The sequence below is a fragment of the Pan troglodytes genome, chromosome 13, assembly GCF_028858775.2.
Source record: "Pan troglodytes isolate AG18354 chromosome 13, NHGRI_mPanTro3-v2.0_pri, whole genome shotgun sequence".
Lineage (NCBI taxonomy): Eukaryota > Metazoa > Chordata > Mammalia > Primates > Hominidae > Pan > Pan troglodytes.
In genome coordinates this window covers 99,800,527-99,817,627 of record NC_072411.2, presented here as the reverse complement: position 1 = coordinate 99,817,627, position 17,101 = coordinate 99,800,527, and the positions used below count along the sequence as shown (strand labels likewise).

The window sequence follows — 17,101 nt, the reverse complement described above, 5'->3', positions numbered from 1 at the left end:
TACAAATTAAGAAATATATGGAAACGAGACACACTAAAATAGTTTATGTTGTTTTGCCTTGATAGATTTTATTATTTTCAAAATTAACTTGCCTTCTTTCTGAAGTGATAATGATAATGTAAACAATGCTTCTTTTCTACTCACCATGTACAATCCTACTTTTCTCAAAGTAATGCTAGATTGATTATTAATAAGATGAGTTTAAACGGCACTGCTGAAAATAAACTAGGTTATATCTCTCTCTTACATTCACAAAAGATGTTACAGATAAAACTACAAATGAAATCCAATTTTAAATCCAATGGACTATTCCAATACTTCGTCATACTATGATTTTGTTGCCATTAAAAGTTAGCTGAAATACACAATACATTTGCCAATATGTAAGACCGAATGTTGTTGTTACAGAAGTTGGCCATTTGGCCCTAATAGTTATTGTCAGTTTAGTATAATCATTAATTACCATAAACTCTGTCTATTGTTTCCTATTACAGGAACTAGAATACAGAGATGAACTAGGATAGATAGGGAGGTGAATAAGAGTCAACAAAACTACAAATAAACCTCTTTTACATTATTAAAACACTAAGATTTTGCAGAACTGAAAGGTTTCACTATAATAAAGTTTATTGATTTATTACCTTAGATTTCAATGTAAAGTCCAACACAATGATTCTCTCCCTCCTTCTTATAACCAATGGCTCATTTACTGTTGCTGAGATCCTGCCTCTTAGCTCTGTCTAGTCATCTAAAGTCGGATAGTTTTTTTAAAATATACAGTGTTAAGCACATCTCAGTTTGGACATTGCTCCTGAATGTGGAGTTATTTTTAATATTCACAGTTATTAAAGCTGAACAGAATTGAGTGAGGGCGCAAAGAAGACTGATGCAATTCCTTCATTGAGTTACTGCCTGGGCCACTGCCTGATTAGTTTGCTGTGGCATTGCCTAGAAGCAGTTAATGAATTGCTTGTTCAGTAGCACCAAGGTAAGGTCGGCTGTCTCCTGATATCTTTTCATAATGCCCTGCTATGCCTGAGGTGTTATTTGGCAATAAATGTTCAATTGACATTTTACTGTACAAAATTTAATTACCTGTTTTCTCCATTGTAAAAAGGGAAAGGTTGGGAAAACACTATTCAGTCTCAATCACAATGCACGTTTAACCCCTCAATGGCTATGTAATTAACTTACACTTTTTTTAGCCTTAATATATTTTCCAAAAGGGAAAACAAACTTTGTAAATTCTGATAATAGTAGCAAACACTAATCAACAGACACTTCAAAAACCTTTCATCAAAGTAAGACAAAGCTCTTTACCTGAAGTTTATTCTTCATTTTCTTGAGAGGTGCTATAAGAAATCACATCAGAAAGACCCTGCAATTAGAAGCAACCACTTCTAAGGTGAAATGTGACCATGTTACTATGGCAATTTGAGAGAAAGTAACATTCTAACTGAAGTTGTGGGAATCATAAACCAAATCTACCTAAGAGGTTCATGCCATTCATGCAGCCAAATCACATCTCGGGAGGAGAGCCGCAGCTGAAGCCCCCAGGGCACACTCTCAGCAACCCTTACGGTAAAGTGAAGGCTGGCCAGCATCTCTGGTTATTTCTCCAAAATCCATCCATAAGTTGGTTATTCAGAACTTTTAACACATATTTGTAGAGAATAAAATCTATAAATGCTGATTAATTCCTGGGTCAATCTACAAACGCCTATATAATCCATAGGGTGCCTAAAATTTTTAACTGATTTTTAATCACATTTAATTTCCCTTCATAACCGTCCCTATTTAAACACACACACACACACACACACACACACACACACTTTCAGAGCTCCAAAAGAAGATTCCCCCATTTCCTTACTCCCCTAGATTTATATATATTCCTATGACCCAGGTATTTTTTCTGCCTGCGTATCAGCCTAAAAGAGAATACAATGCTTCACAAACTCCACTGTCTGCAGGGGTATGGGGAAAGTGGGCCTGGGGTAAAACAATAGGATGTAAGCTCCATATATTGATGCCAAGCAGAACACCTGCCAGATTGCTCTGTCTTTTCAAGTACAGCACAGGCCTAACAAAATAGCCAAAGACAGAAGAGGTTGCAATCCCTTTCTAGAATAATCAACCTCCAAATGTTCTGAACTGAAGGAAAGAAGGCTGAGAAAAGATAATTTACCCCACAAACCATAGGACCTAAGATGCATACTCTTCTGTCACTATCTCACGTGTTCGGGCTGTTTCAAACCTAGAAGTGTTGATGGATTGTGGGACTTCTTGCATCTGAGAACCAGCCCAAGAGCACAAACTCTGAAATTAAGCAGACATGACTTTCAGTCATCACTCCACATTTTAACAGTAGCTCTCTGTGCCTTCCTTCCATACTTTAGAGAGTTTCCTGTGAGGTTTAAGTGATACAAACGTACGAAAGCTCCTAGTTTAGTATATGACTCACAGTAGTAGGCACTTAATGTGAACTGCATTCCTCTTGCCTCTCTGAGGAAAGCCATAATCTTGATAGGGGTCTACTGGTACCCAAGGGGCACCTTTAAGGCTTCAGTTCAAAAATCCACCATACCAGCCCAAGATGACATGAGAGAGTGAGACTCGCCATGATATAAAATAATGAGACATGAACAACACCCAAGTAGCTGCTCCAGTGCTGGTCTCAACACCTCATTCCCAACTCCCATCTTCATCCCCCACACCCATGTCCATGAGATCCAAGTGACAATTTCTATTCTTCCTTGCCTAGAGAATTTGTTCTTAAGTAGAACAAAAGGAAGTTGAAAAAAAGTAGAACCCGTCAATGTGTTACATACAATGGAAGAAAAATCAACTGCTATTTTTAAAATACATATGTAGCTCAGTTTCCACCAACTAATATAGTAAATAAGCTATGCTGCTTCCTATTTCCAAAACATTACAATTATTACTGCACTACAGCTATTTGGAACAGCATTTAATATTTTGATTAATATAAAATGTACTAAAGCTTTTCTTCTTTGTGTACATTTCAATGCCAAATTAAAAAAAAACTCTTGGCAAAACTGTGAAAAATGCATTTTCTCTCAATATAGAACATTTGCTATGTATTTCTTATATGATCTAGACTTTTTTTGGAAACTCATTTTTACTATGCTAAAGGGAACAAACCACAGGGCAGCAGATTATAGGGCTATAAGCAATAATCTAAAATGTTAAATATTTTAAATGCTATAAGTTTGATATCAAATACCAGATAAATAAATGGTCTTATTTCTTAATTAGAAATATATTCAAATGCAGAATAGTAAACAACTTTTAGAGATTATCAATACTGCAGGTATCCAACTTGTCATTTCAAACCACAAGAAGAAATTAAAATGGATTCTATTGCATTATTGTGGTATATAACAATGCGCTTACCAAAAAACATGCAGCATTTATCAATGTCAATGCTGTTGAAACAATCACACAGAAAAACATAGGAAAAAGTAGACAGATTTTTTAAAAACTTAGTTTAATTCTCACATTGAACGTTTTTAAACTTAGGATTGGTTATATGTGGGGAAGAAACACAATGGCAGTAGAAAGAATTTCTGAAGATGCATACAGATAAATGCTGTCATTGTTTTCCTCAGCTCAGAAGAAAATTGTTTTTTCAACTAAACACATGTTTTCACAAATTATGGAGGGCAAATTTACTAAAAACATTCTTTTTATTAATATACAAGACAGTCTGTTTTCTGTCAGGATAGCACTATTCTGAAACAATACCTTAAATTGAGCTGACAAGAATTTAATATTTGATGATTCACAACCTTTCAGTGGCTCAGCATTATGAATATCAATTATTACTGCACTACAGCTATTTGGAACAGCATTTAATATTTTGATTAATATAAAATGTACTAAAGCTTTTCTTCTTTGTGTACATTTCAATGCCAAATTTAAAAAAAAATCTCTTGGCAAAACTGTGAAAAATGCATTTTCTCTCAATATAGAACATGTGCTATGTATTTCTTACATGATCTAAACTTTTTTTGGAAACTCATTTTTACTATGCTAAAGGGAACAAACCACAGGGCAGCAGATTCAAGAATGTCACCAGAAAGGTTCTTGATCTCAGAGAAGGAGTGGAACAGAGCTTACCACCTGCCTTTTTTTCTCCTTAGAAGGGCGTTAAGGCCTCTGGGAACAGACCCCAATGACTGCTGCCCACCAAAGACCTACCAGATTACCCTTGAAGATTAGTTTATTCATCACAATGACCTTAGACTACCCTCTAGGCTTCAAAAATGCTTAAAACTATGAGACTTGTAAAACTCTAGCCAGATTTTTTTGTAGAAATCAGGAGCTGCTATAGTTCATCATAGACACATATAGATATATCTGCTTACACATGCATGGAATATTTTGGAAGCATACATAAGAAAGTGTTAACATCTATGAGGGTGGACTACATAAGTGGGAATGTGGAATGTCTGAGGGTCTTTCCTTCACACTCCTTTGCAACATTTGATTTTTTAAATTATATGTATGAGCTACTTTTTCAATAAAAACCTAACATAATAATTCACTTTATTTTCTAATATCTTTAATTTTAAAGGCCATTTACCAAATGTTAATTGCATTTACTATTAAATAGGGGGAAAATCAAGTTAATATTCTGTTGTCTCCCTCCTTTTTTGTCACAAAAAGAAACTTCAAAACAAAAGAGGCACCATTACTCAGCAATGACCCTTCTGAGAATATAAACCAGCATAGTACAATTCAAAAGTGGCAAACTCAGTTGCAAGAATTTGCATATTCCTTATACTCCATTACTTTTGTTTTTTACAACATTATAGAGCCCTTTGCTCTTTATTGTCATATATTTTAAAGTCTCTTGCAGTGCCTGTTTTACACACACAGGACACCATGTAGTATCAATACAGTAGAATCCAAAATGTATGTGTTTCCTAATTGTGATGTTTTTTAAGTTTCAAAACAGTGTGCTTTCTGACCTGTGGGTTAAAAACAAAATAGTAATTTCCCTTTGTCCAAATTCACACCCAGAATAGAACACTCCTGTTACATAATCAAAAAGCCACAAAATAACAGAAACTACTACAAGTCATTTGTAATTACCACCCACTCTTCTTTATATATTATAGAAACCTCTCCACTGATTTTAAACTTCCATGTGTCAGTGTTGGGAAAAAGACTTTACTGGAGCCACATTCTGTGGTTAGTCTACCTCAGCTGGTGCTAGGAGCTTGCAACATGCATGATGCACTGGTTACGCAGCTTAACCCTGAACAGAGCTTTTGAATATATTAGTGAACCCAATAAATTCAATAGTAAGTAAAAGTCCATCTTTCATTGTCATTGAGGGATGTGTGTGTGTGTATGTACACACACACATATATACTTATATATATACATACATACATATCGTTTTATACTGACTGCTCCACCAAAATCAATTTTAATCTGCCATGCATTTGATTGATTACTCACATGCATTTACACTGAGGCCCTTTTCCAGAGCCTGTGCGAGGGTTCTTACCTAAATAACCTTACCCCAAAGTCATGCTCCCAAAAGAGGAAATCTCAAACAGAAGAAACAAGCCCCAAGTGGAAGGAAGATGGAAAGAGAAAGGGGAGGAAAGAGGTTTACAAATTCCTTGCCAAATGGATGGAGAGAAATTCTGTGAGGTGATTAGCGGGTCAGGAAGCGTTTTCCCTGGATGTGGTGGTAACCACAAGGACCAGTGATAATGCTTGGGGGATTGATTGCTTTCCGGTTGTGCTTTCTGCAGCGCAAAAACTCTGGGCTCTTGCATTGCTCTTTACTGTGGTGCAGGGTCCACTTAAAACTCTGCCTCCCTACCGGGAAAGTTCACACATCTTGGGATTTCGGGATCATTTAAGTCTAGAGGGATTTTTTTTTTTCACTTGAGAGTAAGCTGTGCATTTTCTTCATTGTACGGGAAAAGCTAACCCTTCATTGGAAAGCAATGCACAACCATCCGGTGGGTCTGCATTTATCCTGAGTTCTCCCTTCCTCCCTCCATCAACGGTTTAGTGAAGCTTGCAGAGAAAATGAGGGAAAGCATCCATCAGAACGCAAAGACGTAGAGCGGAACTTTTCCTCTGCCGTCAGTGGGGAGAAAAAGTCACTTGTGCGTCTCGTGGCTGACAGCTGAGTCTGGGAACCTCCGGATAAGGAAGGAAGGTTTGGCGTTGAAGGAGGTGGGAGAAAACAATGCTGAGCCCGGATGCCTCCGGACACCGCACATCCTGCCCGGGTCCCCGACCCACCCATCACCCACAGCCACGCTCCCGGTGCGGCGCGGCTTTGCTTACCTTGATGATGCTGCTGCGCCGGGGGGTCGCCCGTGCTGCCTCCAGGAGGCCCGCCTCGCTGTCCGCTGGGGTCCCCGCGGCGCCTGGCAGTGCGACCCCGCTGCGACGGTCCCTCATCCGGCCCCCAGAGGCCGCCGTCACGCAGTCCCCGGCGGCATCCGGGCCCACTCGGGGGTCGTCTTCGCCCCCCGCCGCGTCGGGCGGCGCCGGATCCTCCCTGCCGGCCGCGCCCTCGGCCATGGCCTGGAGCGTTTAGGGCTCCCCGGGGGAAAGCGGGACGCCCGGCAGCGGAGTCCAGCCGCTAGGCACGGGTGCGCTCCTGCACCGGGAGGCGGCCCCGCCAGACTTTGTTTCACCGCCCAGCGGCGGCAGTGGCGGCGGCGGCGGCGGCGGCGGCAACTTTCTGGAGAGGGGACATCGCTCGGGCAGAGACGTCCTCGGGCTTCGGTCTAGGAGGCTAGCAGTCCGGCGGGGGACGGTGGCGGGAGTGGGGAGGCGATGTGAGCGGGAGGCAGAAAGAGAGGCGAAAAAGAGAGGGAGGTATCCAAAATGTGATGCAAACGCCGGCCCTGCGCCAGACAAAAGGCACCGGGCGCCCAGCCAGGCAGCCTCTGAAGCCCGGACGCCGGCGGCCCGATAGGGGCCAGAGCCGGGCGACTGCGGCCGGGCGCACCCGCCACCTGCCCGCGGACTGCGGCGCAGCGGTCCCAGGAAGTGCGGCGGCGGCGGCGGCCTCCACTCAGCTCTGTTGTGACTGGGAGGAAGACTTGTTTTGACAGCCCTTGGGGATTGGCAGGCGTCTGGGCCTCTTAGGAGCCTCGCCTCGCCGAGGGGGCTCGGCCCGACCAATCCTCACTGCGGAGGGGTGTGCCCGAGCGCGAAGAATGGAATGTGTTCTGCAACTGGGAGCCGGCCCAGCGGGGCTAGTGTACTCGAGCCAGGGTGTACGCGCGCGCGCGCGTGTGCAAACCCGGAGGCGCTCCGTGTATATTTTAGGAAGTTTAGATTTGCGAAACGAGCCTGAGATGCAACAAAATCCAGGTTGGGTGAAGGAGAGGGGAGAAAGAAACCTTCTTCTGCCAAACAAAGCAATTTGGAGGAAAGGGGGTATTGAGTATGAATGTCTAAGCGTTTGGGGTGACGGGGTGAAGGTTACAGGTCACAGGTTAATTGCAGGCTCTCAGGCCAATTCTTAGAAGTCAAGTCCATGCAGAGATACACTAGGGTTTACTGGGATCTTGGGGTTCCATAATGTGCTTCAGGTTCCAGGAAAGGATTCTAAGGTATTCTGCAATGTGAGTAAATATAACCAGGAAGGGGAGTCAGTGAAAGAGATGACGGTGAAAGGAAACTGAACCAACTAAATCCCTCCGAAGACTGACTCTTAACAAAGCACAGATAGAATCCAAGTCAGATAAATGCAGGTGGGGAGTTTAGTCTCTATCCTAAAACATTCCTATTTGACAATGGTTCAGCCTCCTTTCTCTATATAATCCTATATAAAAACATATTTTGCTCATTTCCAGTAAGCTAGCAACCAAGAAGGGAGAGATCTTTGGATGATGAGTTAAGTCACTGAAATTATCCACAGAATGCTCAGATGCAAACCATGGTCCTAAGGCTCCCTGGTAAGACAAAAGACTTGGCATTTTAATTTTAAACTCCTTTGATATTAGAATCTATATTAAACCTCACTTATAACATTACATTTTATCCTATTAATAATTTAATAATTTGAGATTTTACTTGTTCCTTAGTCTGGCTAAGAGCATGAGAAATTATTCAGCATTTTAGACCAACAATTTGGTTTGAATCTCATAATTTTAGAGATATATGGGGATTTAGGGATCAACTAGGACATCATTTTTGTTTTACGGTTGAGACAAAGGCCCAGGGAGTCTTGTCTACTAGTTAGTGCAGGAGCCAAAATTAGAATCCACCACCCAACTCCTCCGATAATCTCTTCACTACTTTATCTGTCTCCTCTGGGCTACAACCAGCCAGAACTGGCAGGGGCACTTGGGAGGTTTCAGATTTGACATTTATCAACTACTAGGGAATACTGAGAAGGCTTGACTTTGCCTTTTCTTTAAACATAAATGCAGCCTAGTAATGAATGTACTGTAGAGAGTAGCAGTGACCTCTGGTTTTAGAACCAACACCACCCTCTAGTGAGATTCTGAGAACTGCATCCATAACAGCAAAGGCTTCTTTTTCCCCCTCATCTTTAAAAGACAGGAGGGGTAACCCAACAAAAGTTTCCTTTTCAACAGGTATGCCTTTACAACGCACAGACTAGAGGAAGAAAATAAAGTGTACCCAGACTTAAAACAACCATACATGTCTTCCATCTCCTTTAGTTCAGGGAATTCCTGTCTATGCTATATAGGAAATATTTTTAATTGCTATCCTCAGAAATATATCTTATTTTAGGCTATAATTTTTTTCTTTGATATTCAACTATTATTACATTTGACTTCTGTCATTTACAGTTGTCAGTGCTTCATTTTTCTTTGTTACTCTAATAAAAGTCCCATTCTTCGGTTGTCCTCTGAAAAATGTAAAACTGCCTTTATCTCACTCATTATCTTGTTATAGGATATTAATGTCATTTATAAGTTCCTCATCCTACAGATTTGTGTACCATTATGATAATAATTTATTTTTACAAATATTAAAATTAGCATCACTTTATTAACAAACATTCAAGGTTAGTGATTTAAAAAAAAACAGAAGCCAGAAAGTACAGCATATAACTTGCAAAATGTTGTATCTTTCAACTAGACAATGTCTAGTTGGACTCTTTTCTCTTCCTTGGCATCCTTCCCTCTCACCCTCATGTGAAAGTGCATACACACACACACACCCCTCTGATTCCTTTGCTCTGAGCCTCTATCCGTAAAGATTGTTGTCTAAATTACTCTGCTTTGATAAACTAGTTGGACCCTAATCTAGCAAGTCGTTTATATTGTTGTGTTCCAGCATAAGCTCAGAAGGCTTTTCCTGATACTCATGTTTGCAACTGAAAAAAAAAAACCCTCCTATGTACTTGCTCCTAGCCAGGAGCAGATTCTGCTTTGTGGACCCACTTCAAAAACTGAAAGAGACTAGCTAGTTTCAGTTAAGTCAGCAGCCATGGGCACATTCCTACCCCTGCATTAACAGTCCCTCTTTCCAAATAGCTGTCACCTACAATTCTTGCCTCCCAACCTTTTACCAAGTCATGGTGACAATTGCTAGATTGGCAGATTGGAATTTGGGGGTGAGCAGGGGTAGGAAGGTAAGATGTGAATAATAGTAACGAGCAGGAAATTCAAATGTTACTACGTCAGAAAGGACTCTCTAACTACAAATCTCAAGTTGCCCCTACAAGCCTCAATACATGTCAGTCATATCGTGTTTTGTCTTCTCACAGGATTTTATCACTGTGAACAAACTGTCTTTTCCATGGAATTGTTTACTTACATATTCTGTTTTACTTTCCCCCTATCTCTGCTTCACTGAAATGTAGAATGCCATCTCCATGTGCCTAAAGACCTTGCGATTTTATTCATTGCTGTATCTCCAGCTCCCAGAACTATGTCTGGAACAGAGTAAGTGCTCAATAAATATTTATGGACAGAGGACTTTTGCAGTCCTGTGACTAAATAAAATAATCAATCTGATAAAGAAAAATGGTTCTGTCACTGTCTGCATGGTAGAACTTCTCATCCTCAAGGATCCCGGAATTCCATTTTAGAGCAGAAATCAGAACAGATCCACACCAAGCAGCTACAAATCTCAGAAGAAGGGCACTTATTAATTGGAATGACTTGAAATCTAGAATTAGACTGAAATACAACCAATAAGAACTAAGCAAGTTCTAGCAGTCCTGAAAATACCTAGACCAGACTAAAAGACTAGATATGTCAATATAGTCCTTCCAGCCAGGGAAGTCCAGAACCCTGGGCCTGAGAAAAAACCAGTGAGAATATTAAGACTTTCCATATACTACCAGGAAGTCATAGTGGGGGGAAAAGAACTATCTCTTTGATAACTGCTTTCTATGTACCAGATAATCCTCTCTGCAGTATTCTGATCTCCACTTCACAGATAAGAAAACTGGGGATCAAAAGGGTCAAGTAGCTTGCTTGAAGTTAGAGCCAACTAGGAAGTGAAAGAACCAGCATTTGAGGCAATGTTAGTGACTTCAAAGCCTGCATTCTTCCTGCTACCCAAAGCTCTCATAAGATACAAGTCCAGTAGCTGTCCTGGAGAATGAAGCCACTCCTTCGGATCTGGGACCACTCATATTAACCATGACAACCTCCTCTCTCAACATCAACATGACCTTTATGTCATCAGCATGGACCACCAGTATGACTGATTCATTAGTGCATGAGGAAACACATTTATCATCTCATTCACATATGTGTAAGAAAAATATTTTTATATTGAGACAGGTCTCCTAATAAGTTAAAGGACGCATTGCACGTAATCAAAGAAGAGGACATACAGCATTTTCAGTTAAGTTGCATGCATCTTTACATTCGGTCATAGCCCTCCCCAATATACATGGTGATCATTTTGTTTTGCTAGCTCAAGAAAACAGAATTTGTAGGGTAATTTGTAGAGTGAATATTATAGTAGAGTAAATACATACAAGTCAATAAAAGATAAGCAAAACTTGATATATGACCTCTTTGAAATTCAAGTTTTTTCTTGAAAGTTTTTGTCACTTATATTAGGAATTAAGAAATTTCAGTAACTAAAACATAAAAATCAACTAATCTTATTTCAAAGAACAAGTAAAGTGTGCTCCATTATAACAGTCCTACAAAAATGAGAAGTTACAAATTGCTTATAATAGGTCTAGATTCCCCAGTTTAATAAATCTTTAAAGTACTGAGAGGCAATGAATCTAAGAAATCTTTAATTACAGCCAATGTTCTTCAATGTCTGATTACTGCTGCTTCTTTCAGAGATTGAGAAATCTCTACTGTCTGCAGGAGAGCAGAATGCCTGGGCCTCTATCCATTAACACCATTCCCACAGGAATTACCCCATGAAGACCCTGGGGCTAAGGCACTATCAGGAGCTCCAGGCCAATCATCTGGCAGTAGTCTGTATTGTGCATGGCAAAGGTCTTTTAAAAATAGACAGTGTTGATTTATTTTCTATGTATTAACTTACTTTGACGTGGATCCCGGAGTTGGAGCTCATGTCACGGTTTTTTCCCCCACTGATGCAGAAGCCAGAGGCACTTAGGAAAAGTACCACTGAAATGGCACAAATAAGGCCCCCATAAAAACTTGATTCTCTGTTTTATTTGACAACCGAATCTTTTCCAGGTACAACGTTATGACAGAAATCTTTTCAAACCAGATATACACCCAATGCCTGACATTTTCAATGCAGAAGTGAATATACAGTAGGTTCCTCCTCCCCTCGAGCCCCCAAATCCCAGGTACATTCCTCAAATCTAAATCACCTACACGATGTTGGGGTTTTTATCCTCCAACTTATACCAAGGTATGAAGTTTATTAATGCTTTTTAGTGTCACAGGGCCCATTGGAAGAAACTGCAGAGTCATATTTCCTTTTCTAATGCACTTCTTTTCTCCACTCATAATGTGTAAGACTCTTACACCTATTTTATAGACTTTATTGATATGCCTTTGTTCTAGTCTACCTTAAACCTTTCGGGAGGAAGAAGCAGAGTGCAATATTTGAATAAATATAAAATCATAATGCATGTTTTACATTAAAATATAGGACAAAAGTAAAGTATAGTTTGTTTTGTAAGCCCTTTTTTTCCGAGTTAGTTTTCAGGTATATAGCTCTTTTGTTAAGCATGATACGAAGTTTGTCTGCTTTACAAAATGAGGAGTTAGAAAAAGTGAATCCTTCCTTTTAAAAAAAAAACAAAAAAACAAAAACAAACAAAAAAAAGCCAAATGCCTCATGAAAGCTGGCTTGCCAGCGTTTGCTCTGTCATTAACCCCTGTGAGAATCCCGCAGTTCCCACTCTCACTAAGTCATATAGGTCACCATGGATACAACTGCCTCTACTCAGCCCACAGTACGGGAGCAACAGCTGTTGAACCACACTTGGGACTTTTGCCATTCACTGTTCTGTATAAATTGTACTGGTGAAACATTTCAGATAATGTTACAATTGTTTTTGAAATTTTAAGTATGTTGTAGGAAACATCTGAAATATTAGACAACAGTAAAGGACTGAAATTTAATTTAACTTGTGAAATAGAATAACAAGTAAGAAGCACTGTACATTTTGTGTAATAAGATGTTGCAGCACTTTCTTCAAATTTTCTCCTAACCAAAATGAAATTTTAATAACTAAACTGATAGCTGCAGATAAAATCTACTTGGAAGATTCTTTGACAAGCAAATACTTAAACTCTGGGCAAAAACCACAAAACAGTACTATTTTATACTATAATTTATAAAGGAAGGAATATGTTTTCTGATTTGTGATGATCATTATATTTCTCATCAATAAGCTACTGTGAATTCTAAAATTCAGAAAAGTAAAATATGTAGTTAAAATTTTACCCTTCTGCCTACCATAATTTTTCTATATTCAGGATATGGATTAAAGATATTTTACTTTGTTTTATGAAAATGTGATGAGATGGTCTGTGATCTATGATTGAAACAAAAAAAAATCAAAAGGAGTGTCTTTATACTTAACACCCAGTGGATAATAAAAATAGCATTTATTTAATTATAAAAAGTAGCATACACAATGTATTTCCTCTTATTTCTCATCTTAATTCTCACCACTCATTAATCCACCAATCATTAATAACATTCACTACTGTGATCACACGGAAACACTTCATTAACACTCTTTGTCATAAAGCAGATCTTTATACCCTGGGGGATTTTTACTGATCCTCCCTGGAGGAGGGTCATACATCCTCATCCCATTTACAGTGGGCTCAGCCATGTGACTTGCTTTGACCAGTGAAAGAACCCCCTTCTAAGCAGACGCTTTAAAAGCCAGCATAAATTTAACTATGATCTCATTTTCTCAGCCTCGAGATTGTTCACCAGACAGGGGCTGAATCCTGAATGAAAGTGGCATGGAGCAGAACTGAAGCCAATCTATAATAGACACGTAACATGAGCAATAAAACATCCTTTGTTGTAAACCCCTTGGATTTGAGGGTCATTTGTTACTGTAATATAACCTAGCCTCTGCTGAGTGATAGAGGTATGTAAGTTTACTGAAAGCCCTGTGCTTTCCACAACCATGCTTTCAGTTCATATGGCCGGATACTGTTTGATTCACATGTAGCCAGTAAATATTTCTGGCATCTAGTAAACTGGTACAAACTAAAAACTTCTATATATCCAATAAAATTGCATATAATGATTTCCATTTCTGTGACCCATTTTTCTCATTTATCTCTTTACTGCAAGCTGTGTAAGCCCCGATTCTGCCTTCCTTACTAGGTTTAGAAATTATAGCATAATGAGATCATATGTATGCTTTTTTGGTACAATTTGTTCTTCTTTTGCCTATCTTGGACATATCTTCCCTCTTCCACCCACATCAACCCTCCCCACTCCTTGCAAGGTAACTCAAGTTAACATTCATCTATGTATATGTATATGTGTGTATATATATACACATAAACAAAGTATATTTTGTCACTGTTTAGCAGAAAAAAATGAGGGGGAGAGATAATCTTATATATACCTGATATGGTTTGGATGTGCCCCACCCAAATCTCATCTTCAATTTTAGTTCCCATAATCCCCACTTGTTGTGGGAGGAACCAGCTAGAGATCATTGAATCATAGGGGCAGTTTCCCCAATCCTATCCTCATGATAGTGAGTTAGTTCTCACAAGATCTGATGGTTTTATAAGGAGCTTTCCCCTTCACTTGGTGTTCATTCATTCACATTCCTGCCACCCTATGAAGAAGAACATGTTTGCCTCCCCTTCCACCATGATTGTGAATTTCCTGAGGCCTCCCCAGCAATTCTGAACTGTGATCAATTAAACCTTTCTCCTTTATAAATGACCAGTCTCAGTAGTATCTTTGAAGCAATGTGAGAACAGACTTATAGAGTAAATCGGTACCGGTAGAGTGGGGTGCTGCTATAAAGATACCCAAAAATGTGGAAGCAACTTTGAAACTGGGTAACAGGCAGAGGTTGGAACAGTTTAGAGGGTGCAAAAAAAGATAGGAAATTGTGGGAAAGTTTGGAACTTCTTAGAGACTTGGAGGGCTCAAAAAACAGGAAGATGTGGGAAAGTTTGGAACTTTCTAGAGACTTGAATGGCTTTGCCAAAATGCTGATAATGATATGGACAATAAAGTCCAGGCTGAGGTGGCCTCAAATGGAGATTAGCAACTTGTTGGGAACTGAAGTAAATGTCACTCTTGCTATGCAAACAGACTGGTGGCATTTTGCCCCCATCCTAGAGATCTGTGGAACTTTGAACTTGAGAGAGATCTGAAATTGGAAATTATGTTTAAAAGCAAAGCAGAGCATAAAAGTTTGGAAAATTTGCAGCCTGACGATGCAGTAGAAAAGAAAAACCCATTTTCTGGAAAGAAATTCAAGCCCACTGCAGAAATTTGCATAAGTAATGAGAAGCCAAATGCTAATTGCCAAGACAATGGGGAAAATGTCTCCAGGGCATATCAGAGACCTTTGCAGCAGCCCCTTCCATCACAGGCCTGGAGGTCTAGGAGGAAAAAAATGGTTTTCTGGGCCAGGCCCAGGGCCCACCTACTGTGTGCAGCCTAGAGACTTGGTTTCGTGCATCCCAGCCACTTTAGCCATGGCTAAAAGGGGCCATGGTACAGCTCAGGCCATGGTTTCAGAGGGTGCAAGCCCCAAGTCTTGGCAGCTTCCACATGGTGCTGACCCTGTGGGCCCACAGAAGTCAAGACTTGAGGTTTGGAAACCTCCACCTAGATTTCAGAGGATGTATGTAAACCCCTGGATGTCCAGGCAGAGGTTTGCTGCAGGGGCAGAGCCCTCATGGAGAACCTCTGCTAGGGCAGTGCAGAAGAGGAATGTGGGGCTGGAGCCCCCACACAGAGTCCCCACAGGGGCACTGCCTAGTGGAGCTGTGAGAAGAGGGCCACCATCCTCCAGACTCCAGAATGGTAGATCCACCTACAGCTTGCACTATGCACCTGGAAAAGCTGCACTCAATGCCAGCCTGTGAAAGCAGCCAGGAGGTGGGGGCTGTACCCTGCAAAGCCATGGAGGCTGAGCTGCCCAAGGCCATGGGAACCCACCTCTTGCATCAGTGTGCCCTGGATGTGAGAAATGGAGTCAAAGGAGATCGTTTTGGAACTTTAAAGTTTAGTAACTGCACTATTGGATTCTGGACTTGCATGGGGCCTGTAGCCCCTTTGTTTTGGCCAATTTCTCCCATTTGGAACAGGTGTATTTACCCAATGCCTGTACTCCCATTTTATCTAAGAAGTAACTAACTTGCTTTTGATTTTACAGACTCATGGATGGAAGAGACTTGCCTTGTCTCAGATGAGATTTTGGACTTGGACTTTTGAGTTAATGCTGGAATGAGTTGAGATTCTGGGGAACTGTTGGAAGGGCATGATTATGTTTTGAACTGTGAGGACATGAGATTTGGGAAGAGCCAAGGGTGGAATGATATGGTTTGGCTATGTCCTAATGCAAATCTCATCTTGAGTTGTAGTTCCCATAATCCACATGTGTTGTGGGAAGGACCAGGTGAAGATACTTGAATCATGGGGATGGTTTCCCCCATCCTGTTCTCACCATAATGAGTTAGTTCTCACAAGATCTGATGGTTTTAAAAGGGGCCTCCCCCTTCACTGGGTATTCATTCATTCTCCTTCCTGCCACCCTGTGAAGAAGGACATATTTTCTTCCCCTTCCATCATTACCATGAGTTTCCTGAGGCCTCCCCAGCCATGCTGAACTGTGAGTCAATTAAACCTCTTTCTTTTATAAATCACCCAGTCTCAGATAGAATCTTTGCAGCAATGTGAGAACAGACTAATACAATACTCCTCTGCATCTTTCTTTTTTCATTCAATAAGAGCTAGTAAAAAATCCCACCACCTCTTCTGCAATAGCTACTTATTCATTCTTTTAAATAAGTGCATAGTATTTCCATGGTGTGAATATATCATAATTCATTCAGCCATTGCCTTATTTAGGGTATTCAATTTATTTCTAGTTTTTCACAACTACAAACAATGTTGTAAAAATCATTTTTATACACATATTTATGAACCAAAGGTTTTATTTGTATAAGATAGACTCCCAGGAGTCAAATTTTAGGGTCTAAGGCATATATTTACCTTTGATAGATAATGCCTGATAGCTTTCCCAAAGAGCTACAATACTTCACATTCCACCTTAAAAGGTACTGTAGCTCTGATTAATTTCTGTGACTATTATAGGTATAAAGTTATAGTCTATTGTTATTTTAATTTTCACTTTCCAGATTACTAAGCATTGTTTCCAATGTTTCTTGGCCATTTGGTCTTGATCTTCAGTAAATTGTCTACAAATGTGCTTAGCCCTATTTTCTATTGGATCAAATGCCATTTTCTCAGGATTTTGTAAGAGTTTTATGGCAAACATGGAGTTGCCACACCCAGACCCTGCTACGATAAAGGACTCAGTCCCCAGCTGCGAGGAGTAAGGTTCACTGACAGCCTGCAGCTATTCACTTATTCAGGGTCCACCTCAAATTTGAACCAAGATCATAAAGTTCTTCTTCAGGCAGCC

The 17,101-nt window shown here is 40.2% G+C and overlaps 1 protein-coding gene across 2 annotated transcripts in view; it reads right to left on the bottom strand.

Annotated features, from left to right (window-relative positions):
* Positions 1–7,091, bottom strand: part of PLCL1 (phospholipase C like 1 (inactive)) — a 352,562-nt gene extending 345,471 nt beyond the window's left edge. The window contains exon 1 of one of the 2 annotated variants that reach the window (XM_001169560.6): positions 6,343–7,091. In XM_001169560.6, the coding sequence (XP_001169560.1) occupies positions 6,343–6,582 (240 nt within the window). In that variant the 5' untranslated portion in view covers positions 6,583–7,091. The other variant, XM_054679198.2, reaches the window with a different exon arrangement.
* Between the last annotated feature and the right edge of the window lie 10,010 nt (positions 7,092–17,101).